General features: G+C 45.2%; 1 protein-coding gene across 2 annotated transcripts in view; it reads left to right on the top strand.

The window, feature by feature from the left end:
• The window catches only part of ephb2b (eph receptor B2b), a gene marked incomplete at its 5' end in the record, with an annotated part of 111,164 nt that overhangs the window by 87,274 nt on the left and 8,603 nt on the right, over positions 1–15,287 (top strand). The window contains 5 exons of one of the 2 annotated variants that reach the window (XM_079156953.1): positions 8,470–8,594; positions 9,848–10,010; positions 12,205–12,313; positions 13,539–13,606; positions 15,142–15,264. In XM_079156953.1, the coding sequence (XP_079013079.1) occupies positions 8,470–8,594; positions 9,848–10,010; positions 12,205–12,313; positions 13,539–13,606; positions 15,142–15,264 (588 nt within the window). The remainder of the gene's footprint in view (positions 1–8,469; positions 8,595–9,847; positions 10,011–12,204; positions 12,314–13,538; positions 13,607–15,141; positions 15,265–15,287) is intronic. The other variant, XM_079156952.1, reaches the window with a different exon arrangement.

The raw sequence follows: 15,287 nt of genomic DNA, 5'->3' as shown, positions 1-15,287 counted from the left end.
TGAGGCATTTCATTAACTCAAGGTGAGCCACGGCGTCTGCTGCTAATGCCATCCAGAAGCAGACGGACTGAATTGGTTTCTTATCAGGTGAACTGGCCGATTGTGGAAGTGAACCACATTACTCAGAGGGTGCGCGGCGGAGTCGGATGCGTCCCTTTTCATGTGGTCGAGGGGGAGGAAGATTTATGACTTAATTACCTGCCAATTGCCCGGGCCCAGAGTAACCAGGCTACCGGGGGCTCTGCCGCTCCACCGGGCCCCGTGGTGTGAAAAGCCGTGGTGCCGAGCCAGGTGGGACTGCCAAAATGTGTCCATACACCAGCCAGCCAAATGTGGCTACTACACTGTTGACTTTAGGCCAGTGTCACCGGTTGAAAAAAAAGAGGAGATTATATGTGGTGCAATGGCACATTCATGGCAGCGAATGCAGGGGCGACAATATCGACATGAAGTCATTAGCATGTAAAAGATAATTATGGCAGAAGATGAATTTGACCTATTGTGAGTGAATATATATATATAGACTTTAAAAATAAAGCGATATGAACAAGTTCAGGCTGCTGTACCATCAGCAACATTCAGCTCTCAATGCATGAGAGCGATAAAGAGGGTTGAGAGACAGAGAGTCAGACAGGGACCACCGGCGTACATGACTGCGTGACAGTGACAGAAGGCGTTAAGAAGGACACATATGGTGGGTGCCTGGTGTAGGTCAGCCATGGCAGACAGACAGGAGGCCCCAGCATGCACCTGGAGCCCAGCACTGACGGAGCCTTGAGACGAGGCCACACTGGTAATCAGCCGGTCACACACACACACACACACACCGTCTTCATGCTGCTGTCAATACGGAGCAACCTGTTTACAAAGACCCGCCCAGAAGAGCGCTGCAGCAGAGAGAGTGAGATAAGCGTGCAGTAAGCATCCTGAAGGTTTTTGACAGCGCGGCGCATCAGATGACTTTAAATAACCTATCAACGCGATATGAATTTAATCAGGACTCCCCACGAGAGAATTAGCACACGATTTGTCAAAATGAGTTCACTAATTGATCACTGATAAATCATTCAGTGACTTCCTGTGCACAGTATATGGATCTCTTCCTTCAGGATGAGATCCGCGGGCTCAGGCCCGTGCAGGGAGGAGAGGAATAGAGTATGCACATCGCCTGTGTGCTAATCTAGGTTAAAAGGACATGATCTCTCGCCCCAGTGGGCTATCAGAGGGAACATAATGTGAACCCTACAATTCATTATTGTTGAGTGCATTAGCTGTGGATTTAAAAGCCTGAATAATTCGACGCAGTTATTTATTTACTCTGTACATACAAGAGGATCACGACGATCCAAAAAATAAAGAAAGAGATAATAAATAAAAGGTGATGAAGCAAAAAGGGGTCTTGACCCAATCAGCACGGGGGTGTTAGATTTATAGAGTTGTATATGAACTTTATGGAGTTAACTTCACCAATTAAGAAAATGGATCTGTGATAAACACAATGGCTCCTCTCTCTGTCTCTTTAAGCCTCTCTCTCTCTCTCTCTCCCTCTCTCTCTCTCTCTCTCTTGTTTTCTTTCTCCCCCGTTCTCTTTGCCAAACACACTCTTGAAGTTCAAGTTCCTGTGGTGACATACAGCTCAAGTATTCCTTTAAAGGCGGATGCAAAACAGGGACGTCATTGTCCTGTTTTTTTTTCTGGTTTGAACACGACGAGCTGCCTCCCCCGCCCCCCCACCCCCACCCCCCCTCCCCTCCCCTCCCCTCCCCGCTCCCACTCAGATGTCACTAATGCCTCTCATCTTTTAATGGAGCCTCGATTCACTCGTGTAGATCATCGCGCTGATCATGCGATCTGCATCCACCATCATCCTCTAAAGGTTTCATGTGTAAATTGGGGTCAGGAACTTTATAAGCAGAGATGATCTTTTATAATCCTCGCCATTGTGTGCCAGTCGTTTGCCGCAAACCTCCCAGTGCGTGCATAGACGAGCACGGACTTCCACGTTAAGCCAGAAGTCATCTCTGTGCATTAAAGTCGAACCGGAGCAGATGTGCTACAGGCACCTTCCACGTCTTGATGTTGTTCCTGTTAGCTGCTCGGCAGCGACAGTAGGAGGTGGTGGGACTCCCTAGATATGACATTACTAAATATAATACTCACACTGTGTAATGAGGTGTGTATTTTTACAACACCACACATGAATTGTGTTCCACACACTTGTACGTAGTAGCACATATTCTTGTTAATTTCGCTGCAATTGTCACGTTACCATGGACTGAATCAAGTCAATCCACAATTATATAACAGCTATTCAGCTCTGTTCTGCTCTTGTCAATGTTCTACTTTTTCTTTTCCTCTATCAGTTATTAACTCGATAAAAGTCAACATTTTTGTGCGTGCCACTGACCAAATCAGAGAAAAAAAGAAAGCTGTGGCCCACATTCGTCTTTCCAACAATGGGAAATATTGACATGCAGTCCGTGGTTGGTGGAGTTTTCTTCTCCTCGCAGATGCCAGTTTTGGAAGTTGTTTTGAATGCAGACAAACAGCTTGCATATTAAACAGAATCCAGTCTCCCCCAGAGCTGTGTGAGGAAAGATCCTCATTCCACATCAGCTCAAACATTGTGTCTGTTCAGACCAAATCGCCCCCCGAGAGACTAAAAGACTACAGCAGACTGTTGTGTCTTAAGTATTGTTACAATCTGTCTTTCACAAGGTTTTGTTCGAGAACTTACTAACTTTATTGTATTCAAATAAACTTTTCAAGAACCATAATCTGGTCCATGTTAGACAATCACTAAAAAAACGTTGGTTTGGTTTATTGAAAACTGATATATATATTAAATACAACATATGGACGGGATGAACAGAAGTCTTTTATCAAGCTGTAGTACACTGTGCAGGTTCTTGTTAGACGTTTTGACCATCCATCAATCGGATGAATATCACTTAAACCACACAAGAACCATGTGTTTTTGTGTGGAAGTCCCGATAGCGTTCACTGCAGTAAAGAACTACATGTACTCTTCAACTATTCGATAATTTAAAAGCTCAGTGGCTCACATACTGAGGGTTGTATTCACCAACAGAACCTCGAAGGAAGCGTACGTTTTAGGATTGCATGATGGCTCAGTTGCTGCAGAGTAACTCTCTCTGCAGCGTTGTCTCCATACATACTTATCATGGTTGGTTTAGATTTAAGCCCTAACCTCTGCAAGCATCTGAAAACTCTTCAAGCCCCTGAAGTGCCTATTTTATAATTAACTTATGGTGTGTGTATACGAGTGTATTATAGTCCCCAATCTTTTCCAATGCAGATGGTTTAAAGCTTGATCAACTGAAATCTCACTTTTGTAGCTTTACTGCACTGGAAAATCTTTATAGATGTAAAAACCCACAATCCCTTGCAGCTGGGGAAACAGGGCAGGCTGCCAGCATGCTAAAAGTACATGCAAATACGGGCCTCTCCCTTTAAGACGGCTCGATGTGCCGCTCATAAATGGACGTCGGTCAGGGGAGAGCGGAGCAGCGGCAGCCTGTTTGGGAGGCTGCTTGGTGGAGAACCAGCTGGTTTGGGCCCTTCGGGAGAGACTGCGCCGTGGGGGAACCGTTTTTTTACAATGAAAAAGGAAAAAAGGATTTACGAGCCCTGACCTGTTCTCGCTACCTCCTCCATCTTCTCCAAATCATAGCGTTGCTCTCTGCACCAGAACGTCTAATCATCAGAACCACATGGTTGTAGACACATTAGGATGTTAGAAAGAGACAGATAAAAGGCCTTGAACATTTCTCAGAAGCCTGTGATGCATGCGACAGCAAAAGATGGTGGTTATTCCTTCTTTCTTTTTTTTTAACAAAGCAAAAGGTTTCAAATCATGAGGTGGTGTTGTCTCACCTGCAGAGAATAAAAGACACTATTTGGATTGCCGTAACTTCCCCACCGCCGCTCCTCCAAGCACAGCTCGGTGTGACGGTTACTGTTGGTGTCTTCAGGTCCTGGAGCACCTGAACGCCCCCCCCCCCCCCCCCCCCCCCCCCCCCCTCCCCCACACACACTCCTGAAAGCCTGTCCAAAGAGGGTGTTTTGAACATGGGCACCCATGACTGAGCTCCCTCTGCTGCCATCCAGCCACAATGGTCTCACTTCACCGGCCTGGCTTAATGAATATGCCCATCATGCTCATAGCAGTACTACTTAGTAATGAGGCTTAACAGTAGAACTCCAGCCAAACACAGGACCGGTCAAAGAGGAGGTGGAAAAGCCCACCAAAAGAGTGTCGTGTAATAAAAGATAAGAGGCATAAATTAATGGGACGGATGAAAGCCTTCGCTCCTGTTAAGCAGAAGCACGGCCCATTAAATCGGCTTGGATTTAAATGAGCGGAAATATCTCCGGTACACTCCATCTTTAATTGATTAGGGAAGTCACTAGGTGTTCAAACACAACACGGAGACATCTATTCGAGATGCTGAGCAAAACAGGGCCCTTTGTGTTCTGTGTTGTTGGGCCAAGGCCAGAGCGACATGCTAGAATAGACTCCAAAGCAGCCTTTCATATCAGATCCCAGGCTGGGTAATGATGTGGGGTCCGAAACCTAATTCTTTGACAACAGCTGGGGCCTCCCATCCTCTCACAATCAGGCCATGCGATACACAACCTTGAAAGTTTCAGATGGACACCAAAGCTCCCCCCCCCCCCCCCCCTGGGGCCCCCGGCATATTAAAAGTCTTTATTGTCTTTTTGCAGCTCTTTTTGCAGACATGGATATATTGGAGAAAAGAAATCAAACACAGTCTTTTGGTAGTTGGACTGATGTTGAACACACAATCCCACGTTGAGCACCGTGTGTCTGGGGGAGCGGGGATAATGAAACACCTTTTATGAAACATCAATAATCATCAGTGATTCATCTCCAGCTTTGACATGAGAAATTATGGCTGCGACTCCTCCTCTGCCCTCTCTCTCCCCCTCTCTCCCTCTCTCTCCCTCTCTCTCTCTCTCTCTCTCTCTCCCCCTCTCTCCCTCTCTCCTTCTCTCTCTCTCTCTCTCTCTCTCTCTCTCTCTCTCTCGGTCGTATATGGGAAACTCCTGTTACAGACATGTTCATCAAGGCCATTTATCGTTCCAATTCAGCCATCTAATTTAATTAGGTAAACTTACAATCCCTGTCTTTGTCATCATAACCGCTTCATTGGTTTTAAGGACGTGAATGGAGCAGTCATTGAGGAAACCTATAAATACAGCTTCCTGGTGAAAGTGGAGCTCGCCCACTTTGAACAAATGTATCTGACTTGACATGGTTTATGATTAGCTGGTCTCCAGTATATAAATGACGGGGAAACTTTCTTACATCTTTGTTTTGCATTTCTAATTGTCTTTAATGGGGTGCAATCCACGCGGTTTAAAAATAATCATTGTAACAACAAAGGAACTGGCTTGAAACAACTAAAGCATGCATTCGGCGGCATGACTCTGTGAATAATGTTGACACAATGCAAACCAAGTGTTTACTCAAGCCTGTAAATTATAGATTAAGTTGGGGGGGATGTCTTGGAGTACAATGGAGACTTGTAGATTACTTAAATTAGATGTACGAAAATGGTTTTCATATGTGAGATGTTGACTCGGCGCACCACTGCATTCCACAGCCAATTGGAGGAATGTCAGCTTAGCTTAAAATGCGTGCGCTGAATTGACTTGAAATACTCAACACAGCTGGATTGTGATTTTCTCTACAAGCCGAATGTTTCAACACGTTGAGAATTTACTTTGCACTAAAAAAAAAAAAACATGTCTTCATTTTAGTTTTAGTTTTCCGTCGCACCAAACCTTATCGGGACATGACGACTGCCACCCCGCTGTCTGGAAGTTGTTCTCTAGCAGAAGAAAACCACAGTGTTCTCCTCCAACAGCTTTTCATGTTGGCATGCGTCCATCCTCTGCACATGAATACATGAGCTGCCTTTGTTTCCCTGGCTCTGTATCAGGTTACTAGGCATGGCTGCGCCGTGTGTTTAATGGAAATGCTATGCAGGAAATGGCCATGTGGCAGTGTTGGATATATGTACATCCGTAATGGGATACTCGTGAGCTCCTCTTAGAGTAACTGTTTGCCTTATTAGGCTGTCGTCCTGCGCCTGCAAACAAACTCGTGTGCACAGTGAGATGGCGTCCCGACTGGATACTGTATACATTACCGCACCTCCGGCTCCAGGAAAGCGCCTATGATGTATGCTCTACTGCAGAGTCGCAGGCCATCCTTGTGTAAGTGCTTTGCTGAGATGAAATATGGAACATCTATTTATTATCTGCTGGCAGCAGCACACGACGACATGCTCAGTCTCTTGACCATCAGAGTTTATATGAGACATCATAATTTGTAGCCTGAGGTGGACGCTTCTGTTTGGGTCACAGGGCACGCGAGGCAGTGCTGATTAGCTGATGAGAATGAAGGACTTTTTTTTAAATCATTGGCTCTGACTCACCGTGGTCACTGACAAGCTATATTTTCTCCGCTGCTGAAGGACAGTAGTTGCATGAACAGCGTCCACATTGCAATACAGAGGATTTTAAACCCACACACATGCAGCCTTAGAATCTCTCATTATAGAGGCGTGGCCGTTTGTAATTTCCCAGTCAGTGGATTTTCCGTAGAGAACGCGTGCCGGTGGAGAGACTTCTCTCTTTATTGCTGGGACTCAGGGGAGCCACTGTGCTGCTGGCTGAGGGGCTGCATGTGTGTGCAGCACGGGCCTGTAGGGGATGAGTGTGGGGCTGGGTGTTCATAAATCCTGGCCAGCACCCCTCCTTCTCCGACTCCACAGCCCACCCTACCCTCTCTCACACACACACACACACACACACACACGGAGCGGCTCAGACATAGAGGCCTGCAGGCCTTGCCAGGCTCCCCAGACAGAGCTTTTTATCTTCAGCCTCTCTTAGCTTTACACTGACCCACGGCACCCTGAACTAATCTTAATGGTTGTTGGAGGACGTGAGGTGATCACGCTCCCCTGACCTTAGTGTTGTACTGAAAAGAATGTACCAAGTTTCAGGTCCCAGGGCTATTGTGGGCCACCCATGACGTAACAAGTCTTAACAATTGTGTTCACTTGAATATAAGGGAATAAATTCAAGCAATGAGGTTCAATTATTTGTACTTGTTTTGATGCAAAAAAAAGGAAAAAAGTAACTAAATCCTGAATTTTTTTTTAGACATCGTCACTTGTTTTAAGAAAGTGTATGACCAATACTAAGAGAAAAGCTACTTTTTATTTATTTATTATTTAAGACAGATATAGTGAAAGTAATTTGTTGGCTTTTGTTAACCGGACCATACCAATGGTGTTAGATTTGACCAATCATTTCACAAAAAAATGTTTTCTTCACATTGCAGCCCACAGTTTTCCATTCGTCTTTAGTTTGATGTTCCGTCTTTGAGAGAGATATTGTCTCTGCATTAAAAATCAACTTCAAAGTCGATTCGTAAGGAAATCCATCACAGTCTCACGGCTGGTTTTATTGTGAAGTTGTGTTATCAGTGAGTGGTGCTGCATATGCTGACAAAAGCGAATGGTGTAGTTCGGGATGCTGCAAACTTCAAATGGTAATTATCAGCCAGCAAATGGCTGCGTTAGATATATTCACTGTAAAGGTTGCGGTTCACCAGTTGTCTCACAGATCTTAAAATGTCACAGCATTGTTAACTTGATTTTCAGAGCCCAAGTCAATGTCACCTGGGGACATACTGGTACATAATGCTGTTGTGTTGGCCTATCCAGATAGAGCCAGTTGAAAGTTCAACGTGTTGACTTTTAGATCTTTCTCAAAAAGGCGAAGGGAACCAGCGTGTGCCTGGGAAGTGAACATGAAAAAAATAAATGTTGGCAGTGATTTAAAACATGTGGTTTGTAGCATAGAGACCCTCTGCTACGGTCCTTTAAAGCTGTCATCTCACATTCATAAACAACTCGCAAAGTCAAATTAGAAAGCGGAGGACAAACACGCTGCACCGAAATGATGTGTTGCATTTTGTGACTTGTGATTTGCGCGCGATTCGTTTTGTTTAGTTTGTGTGGCCCACAAAATGGGCTTGCTAGCATGTAATGCACGGTGGTCCCGGCGATTTCAAAATGATTTATTTGGAGACGGTGGTCTGTTATCAGCGGTTTGTCGTGAGTAAATGAATCACGTGAAAATCACAGTTGACACTGGGAAGTCCCGTGAGGCTGCTCATGTGATTTATCCGGTGTTGTAACTTGCCAAACTGCAGTGCACGTCTATGCCGTGAGACTGCAGTACATTACATAGACTTTATGGCATTACGTAGTACATCTTTGCAGAACCCGGTGTTTGTCTCTGAGATTAAAGATGCTGTAAAACTCTCTGTGCGTGACTTGTGGAGTCAGCAGTGAATGATTTGCCTCATCCTTTAACAAACTCTCTTTGTCTCCTCTCTTGCAGCCCCATCCACAGTGTCCATAATGCACCAGGTCAGTCGCACGGTGGACAGCATCACCCTCTCCTGGTCCCAGCCTGACCAGCCCAACGGAGTCATCCTGGACTATGAGCTGCAGTATTATGAAAAGGTATCAGCGATGCAGCGACACATTGGTCCTCCCAAGCCCTCACTGATCCATATTAACACAAGTTTTACGCTAATGGTACTCTTTTGTTCAGTCGTACATTTAAGTATCCCCTTACACACTCGTTTGCATAACAGCACATCGTAGGAGGCGGGCAGACAGAGCTTCTGAACATTGCTTAGAACTTCTGCTCGTTCTCTTTCAATTATAATCACGGTCAGTCACTGGAGAAGGAAACCGCTCTCAGCCCTGCAGCACGGCCGCAGGGGATTGATGAGCAGAGACTTGCGGTTCAAACAATGCTGCGCCGACTGCTGTAAAAATAGTATTGGAAAGGGCAAGCTCCCGCCGAATCGCCGCACTTTCTCAACAAGAACACTCGCAGTCGCAAATACGCGTTGACTCAATGAACAGTGATCACTAACAAAAAAACAACGCACACAGTCATTCGCAGACGTAGGAACACAATCACAATCACACACTCACACACACACAGCGTTTGTCGAGCTTTCGTCTACATGCTGAGCCGTTCCACTTTTGAGTCTAATTCCCTTTTCTAACACTGCTGGAGAGAGCTGTCAAAACAATTGTCCCGGCCCCTGCTGCGGCTCAGAAGTGCAGCGGGTTGAAGGGAGCAGCTAAAAAAGAGTCCCGGTCTCCGCTGCTCTCAGACCTGTCAGGAGTGCTAGCAGTGAAATGTAGCTCTGATCATCAGAAGGCGCGGCTCAGAAACGCCGCCTGACCTGAAACTGCCACCAAATCTACCTTTTTTTAAAACTGGATCTGCCGGATGTGTGCCTCCCCCACAGCCCCGCAGATCCCATCAAACACAATGCTTTTTTCTTTTGTGCTTCCATTGTGGTTACTGTTGGCGTTTGATAGATAAATGTCGAGATGAGTCTCGCTGCTTTTTCTCCTCCGTACCATGTCTGCTCTCAATATTTCAGTTACAGTGCAGAACAAGATCCCCAGGAGAAGATTTGATCCGTATGCTGTTTGGTGCATTTTCTGCTTAGTAACAAGGCACTTAAAGTATTATTTCCTTATAAATGGCTAAATGATCTATAAAATGATCTATAAAATGACTAAATACTTAAATGGAGTGCTGTGTGTGCTGATACTGTTGCATCATTCCTTCCTCCTGATCTACTGTGTAATTTATTCACGTGGCACATCATAATGGTTGGCCTTTGCAATTGGACTGTAATTACTAATGTGCACAAATTCAACATGTCGTCTTTTTTTCCTTCTCCTAGGACCAGTCGGAATACAACGCTACCGCCATCCGGAGCCAGACCAACACGGTGGTCATCCGCGGCCTCAAGCCAGGGAGCATCTACGTGTTCCAGGTCCGGGCCCGCACCGTGGCCGGCTTTGGACGCTACAGTGGCAAACTGTACTTCCAGACCATGACTGAGGGTGAGAATTCAGCTAATGTTCCCCGGAGCACGCAGAGCTGTTGACGCCTCTCATGCCCCGGGCCCGTCGACACACCCTGTAGTGTAGCATGGATGCAGACAGCTGCCGGGAATGAAAGGAAATCTTGTTGTGGCGTAAACAGTTACAGCACTCCAAAAGCAGACGAGTGGGAAACATCCCACACACATTATACTCGTAATTATTTCAGCATTCATATTTCAGCATTCATGATTTCTTTCCTTTCTGTGGTACACAAATGTCCTATTTTTCCTTGCCAAAGAGCTTTTTGCTCGTTGCCTTGAAGTCAAGGATGAGGTGGAACATGTCTTATCTTTGTACTGTGTACAGGTAGAAGAAGTAACATTCAGTAAACATCAGTCATGGAGGTTAATGTTAGAGCTAAGGTCTGGGTTTTCCCCCCCGCTGCACATCTCATTTCCTTCAGCCTGCAGCGCCCAGGGCCATCATTAGCCTGAACCTTCATACCAACGTCCCTGATGCTGCTACATGCACAGATCCCAGCACTAAAAATATATCACAACTGTAAATATTCAGTAAACCCACCATGTATCAGGCTCACTGTTTTCAGTTTGTGCCGATAATTGTTTCTTTTGTAAAAGAAAAGCAGACCAGTCCAAAGGGATTTTCACCTGGATTTGATGTGCCTATGCAGCCAAAAAGTAGAAGACACTGATTACCATAGTTTGAAGAAAACAATGCACTTTTTGTGATGAGCACAGCTGAAAATGCTGAAGTGAAGGAAGGAAAAAGTGAAGAAGGAAAAAGTTAGCAGAAAGTGAAAATAAGTCTCTTTCACTAAAGGTCAAACCAGTGTTTTCCAAACTTTTCTTTTGGGGACACACTTTTTAAAAATGACAAACCATCGCGACCCAATTCACAATAGGCCTCATCTATAAACAAATGGATTACTGCCAGGTCTGCATCCCCTTTTATTATCTTCAATAGGTAATCCAGCAATTTTGTTGAACCACAACTATGTTTTATGCAAATGTTATTGAAAACATATACAAATGTTAAATACTTTATAAATGAGACCAAACTAATTAAATTGAATCAAATTATTCATTTTTATTTCCTCTCATCAGTAACCAAACAGAATGCACGCTCGTATTTCATATTAGATTCAGTGTTATACGTAGGCTACCAATATCAGAATAATACCAATATTCAGGCTCTCGTTTAAATGTGTTCTGCAAATATAAACGTTAAATAAAAGACGATGGAAAGAATTCTGCAAATTGGATTTGTATGTTTTTTACCCAGTTTTCACAGTTACTCGTGACTCATCGTTTCTTTTGAAGTAGTTTGCTGGTGGTACTTCAGGCCTGCAGTATTTCAGGGTTATAAACGGTGCAGATGGACAGGCGTGTGATAAACCAACAGTCCTCAGCAGAGTTTCGTGCTTTGGTTAAAGACACTTTAGTTTAAAACCCTCGAATTGGCATTCAAAAGCACTGTATCAATATTTCATGAATGCTGCTAAGAGTAGTTAGAATGTTAGTAAAAAACTATATTTATGTATTTGTCAAACACTAAAACTCTTTCTGTGGGCCCCTCAAGTGGATTCTGGTGTATAAACAAATAGTACTTTAACATCGTGAAACACAGTTGTAATTGTATATAATAAGTCTTTAAAAGGAAAACAACATTATTGAGTATTTTTAAACACTTAATGTTCACACCATGCTTTATTTACACCATCCACCATCCACAAGCACATAGAACCACGGGGCATCTCACCGACCCGTATCTGGCAGAAATTGTGCAGTCGTGTGTCATGTGCCGAGCTCAAGAGGAGAGCCTGGCTCTGCCTCCGTGGGCCCGTTCAGTAGCTGGATTCCTGCTCTTGGCTGCCCGCTCAGTCTGGGTCTCGCCCAAACATGCTCTCTCCGCTCACTTCACACGCTTTCTGCCAGATGATTTGTCCATATCCGCGGCGTCTGAGCACATTCAGTGGGCTTTGGGAAAGGGTCCATGCTGCCAGTCAAGATGCCAAGATGATCAGTGGTTCACCCAGCCGTATGTCTGTCTGTCACCCATTGCTCCCTCCATATGTAGTGGCTCAGATGCTTCCCCATATGTTTCAGCGTGTGTGTGTGTGTGTGTGTGTGTGTGTGTGTGTGTGTGCGCATGGCACTTTGTTAATGTACGCGTTTGTTTTTTCTTTCTATAGAGGAATACAACACCAGTATTCAGGAGAAGCTACCGCTCATCATTGGCTCGGCAGCTGCCGGCCTGGTCTTCCTCATCGCTGTGGTCGTCCTCATCATCGTCTGTAACCGGTGAGTCAGTCCTTGTCCCAGTCTTTTTAAAAAACGAGCCTTTGAGCCAATAAAGCAGCTGCACTAGCTGGTAAAGAGGACTCCTCTCCTTCTTTAGCTGCTGTGCTTTTATTCAGGTCTGTTGGCTTGCACTTTTGTATTCTTGTTTGGAGCTGTAAGTCTATTGCCATCCATCTTCCGAACATGGCTCTTGGAGCTGCGTGCAAGTCCACTGAGAGCAAAGAAGAAAGTCTGAATTCCTCGTATGTGTTCACATTCTTGGCCAACAAAGCAGATTCTTATTAAAACTGTAAATGTGAGTTGTAGAGAGGAAACCATCTGGTTTCAAAAGATATTCATTCTTAATAAATTCCAGTCTTTCAACAGAAGAAAAAGTCAACATTGCTCACATTAAAGTTCTGTAGGTGCTCCTGCTCAGCGGGTATCAAATGTTTGTAGCTCTGCCAAGGTCAGAGTTTCACTTCCCACCGGGGCCACTGCTATTAACAGCAGCGCGGCTCCTTTACAGCTTTCTGATTCACACAAGAGATTGTACGAGATGAATTTCCGACTACTAGCAGAACACGTAGATTCCCTCCAGTACATTTGTTTCGTGGACAGTGACGGCTTAATGACATAGACGTTGTGCGCTGCATTGTGGGATCGTTTGGGAACGTCGCCAGGGCAAAATGAAAGAGTGTGTGTGATTGAGAGTTTTGAGAGCCAGTCGGGACAGTTAAGGAAATAAAAAGCTTCTAATGCACTGCGATGGCCAGATCACACAAGTTAAAAAGATATTTTAATATGTCCTCGTCAGGCTGCTCGCCAGTTCAAGCTTGGCTGACAAACTGTGTAGAACTACTATATTATTTTGGCAGTAATGTTACCAAACTGTACCACAATGCATCACACAAAATCCCATCCAGATGAAAATTGGTAATAATGACTTGCTCACCATGTTTACCTACCCATAGTATGAATTTGTGAGATGTAACATCCATTTAGAAACAATTCATGCCGCTAACCAGCTGTTGTGCACTGGAAAGGAAAGGGCAGGTTTGTGTTGTGTGGCTGGCTTCCTTTTCCAAACAAGGAAAACAGAAAAATGCTTTTCCCGGCTCTTCATTTGATCCGTGTCGGTGTATCTTTAGTGTAGGTAGACCCGGGGGCTGTTTGATCTGTGCTGCTGCCCCTCCCTGCTCTCTCTTTTTGAACCGGAGCTAGAGTTCTTTGTCTTTCCCCCCAGGAGGCGTGGCTTTGACCGGACTGATTCAGAGTACACAGACAAACTGCAGCACTACACCAGCGGCCACAGTGAGTAAACCACCACTCCCCTCAGCATCACGCACACCTGTCTCCATAACGACCGTCTCACACAGTCGTCTCCGCTGCCTCACACACACCTGTCTCCATGGCTACCACCTTGCAGGCTGGTGTCCTTGGCTACGGCCCAGCACAGCGCCGCTTCATTTGCCCATCACCCCCCCCTCCTACTTACTAGTAATCCTGCCTGTTGTCTGACTCTGCTCACTCGGAGCCTGGATTTAACCACATCAAAAACCAATGTTCAAGTGTGTGCTCTGTGCATCATCACGTTTCATAGTCAACTAAATCCATTGTGGTCGAAATAGGTCAGTCGTCACTCCCGTTAACGCCATTAGCATGCTAATGCCACATGAGTCATTTGCCATTGTTAAAAAATGTCAAAAGACTCGGTGGATGAATGGAAGCCCTCAATGATGTTCTGTCTTCTTAAGAGTACAGTAGCGAGAGAGCTGAACTGACGATAATGCGGAAACGAAGAGCAGAGGAGTCATTTCACCGTGGCTCCGCCTCAGATATTAAAGCTAATCCATCTTTCTCCTGCATGATTGGAAAAAAACGCAGATCCCACCTCAAGTTTATGACCCCATCTTAATTTGTTTATTTCATTGCGTAATTACTACCCCGCTTCATCCTTTGTATGTTAATTCCCTTCTAAAAAAGGTGAGAGCTTTCCCAATATAATCCGATCACGCTGTGCAAAGAAGTCCAGTCTGTGATCCGGTGAGACGTGTGCCAGTGAGACATTCTGGTATTTCACAGCTATTAGCATCCCGTCCTCACGCCAGTCTCAGTTCAGGCTTCTGCCCTTGTGTTTGGTGGTCTTTGGCATCATAGGAGGGTGGTCTGTTGAACAGTGCTTCGGCTTGGGAAGAGATTTTAGGGTTTTAGTAATGGGGGGGGGGGTTTGCCTGGTCAGATCCTCTCCATCTGTTCATCTCTGCGGCACGTTGCTTCAGCGTTCGTGTGCCAGGTTTTGAGACGGCGCGCATGCTCCTCTGGCTCTGCAGCAGCCCAGGCATGTAGTATCCATTGAAATAGCCTCAGGCCTGATGTGGAGGTGAGAGCCGAATAATCGGATTTAAAACTCAGGACACTTAAGTCCCCGAACACTTAAAGGCCACCTTAAGCCAATTTACCTGGCGTCAGGGCTTAGGAGAGCCAATTTATTTCTTGGGAGTGGAGCTGAGCGATGCTGATATAGGGTCCAGGATTCTCTCCCGAGTGTTAATGGCACTATGACTCACAGCAGATGATATATCTCTATATATTAACGTGCCTTACCACAGCTAAGAAGACTGCAGGTACCATGTCCTTGCTGGCTGAATTGCTGGCTACACACAACTGTAACCACACCATCTTTCAACCTTCACCGTCTGAAAGTCACATAATTGTACAGTAATGTGTGAATGCAAGGTGAATTGATTGTTAATGTGGCTGAATGCGTTGGACTGTCGAGCCCGTAGGAGTGTATAAGCGTGACGACAAAAATCAAATATTACAGAGGCTCTTTCCTTTTTTCCAAGTGACTCCAGGAATGAAGATTTATATTGATCCGTTCACATATGAGGACCCCAACGAGGCTGTGAGGGAGTTTGCCAAGGAGATTGATATATCCTGTGTGAAGATTGAACAGGTCATTGGTGCAGGTAATGGAAAAAATCTCACTGAG

The sequence above is a fragment of the Pholis gunnellus genome (assembly GCF_910591455.1).
Source record: "Pholis gunnellus genome assembly, chromosome: 3".
Taxonomy (NCBI): domain Eukaryota; kingdom Metazoa; phylum Chordata; class Actinopteri; order Perciformes; family Pholidae; genus Pholis; species Pholis gunnellus.
Note: the sequence above shows the minus strand (reverse complement) of the source record. Positions and strands in the feature narration are given on the sequence as shown.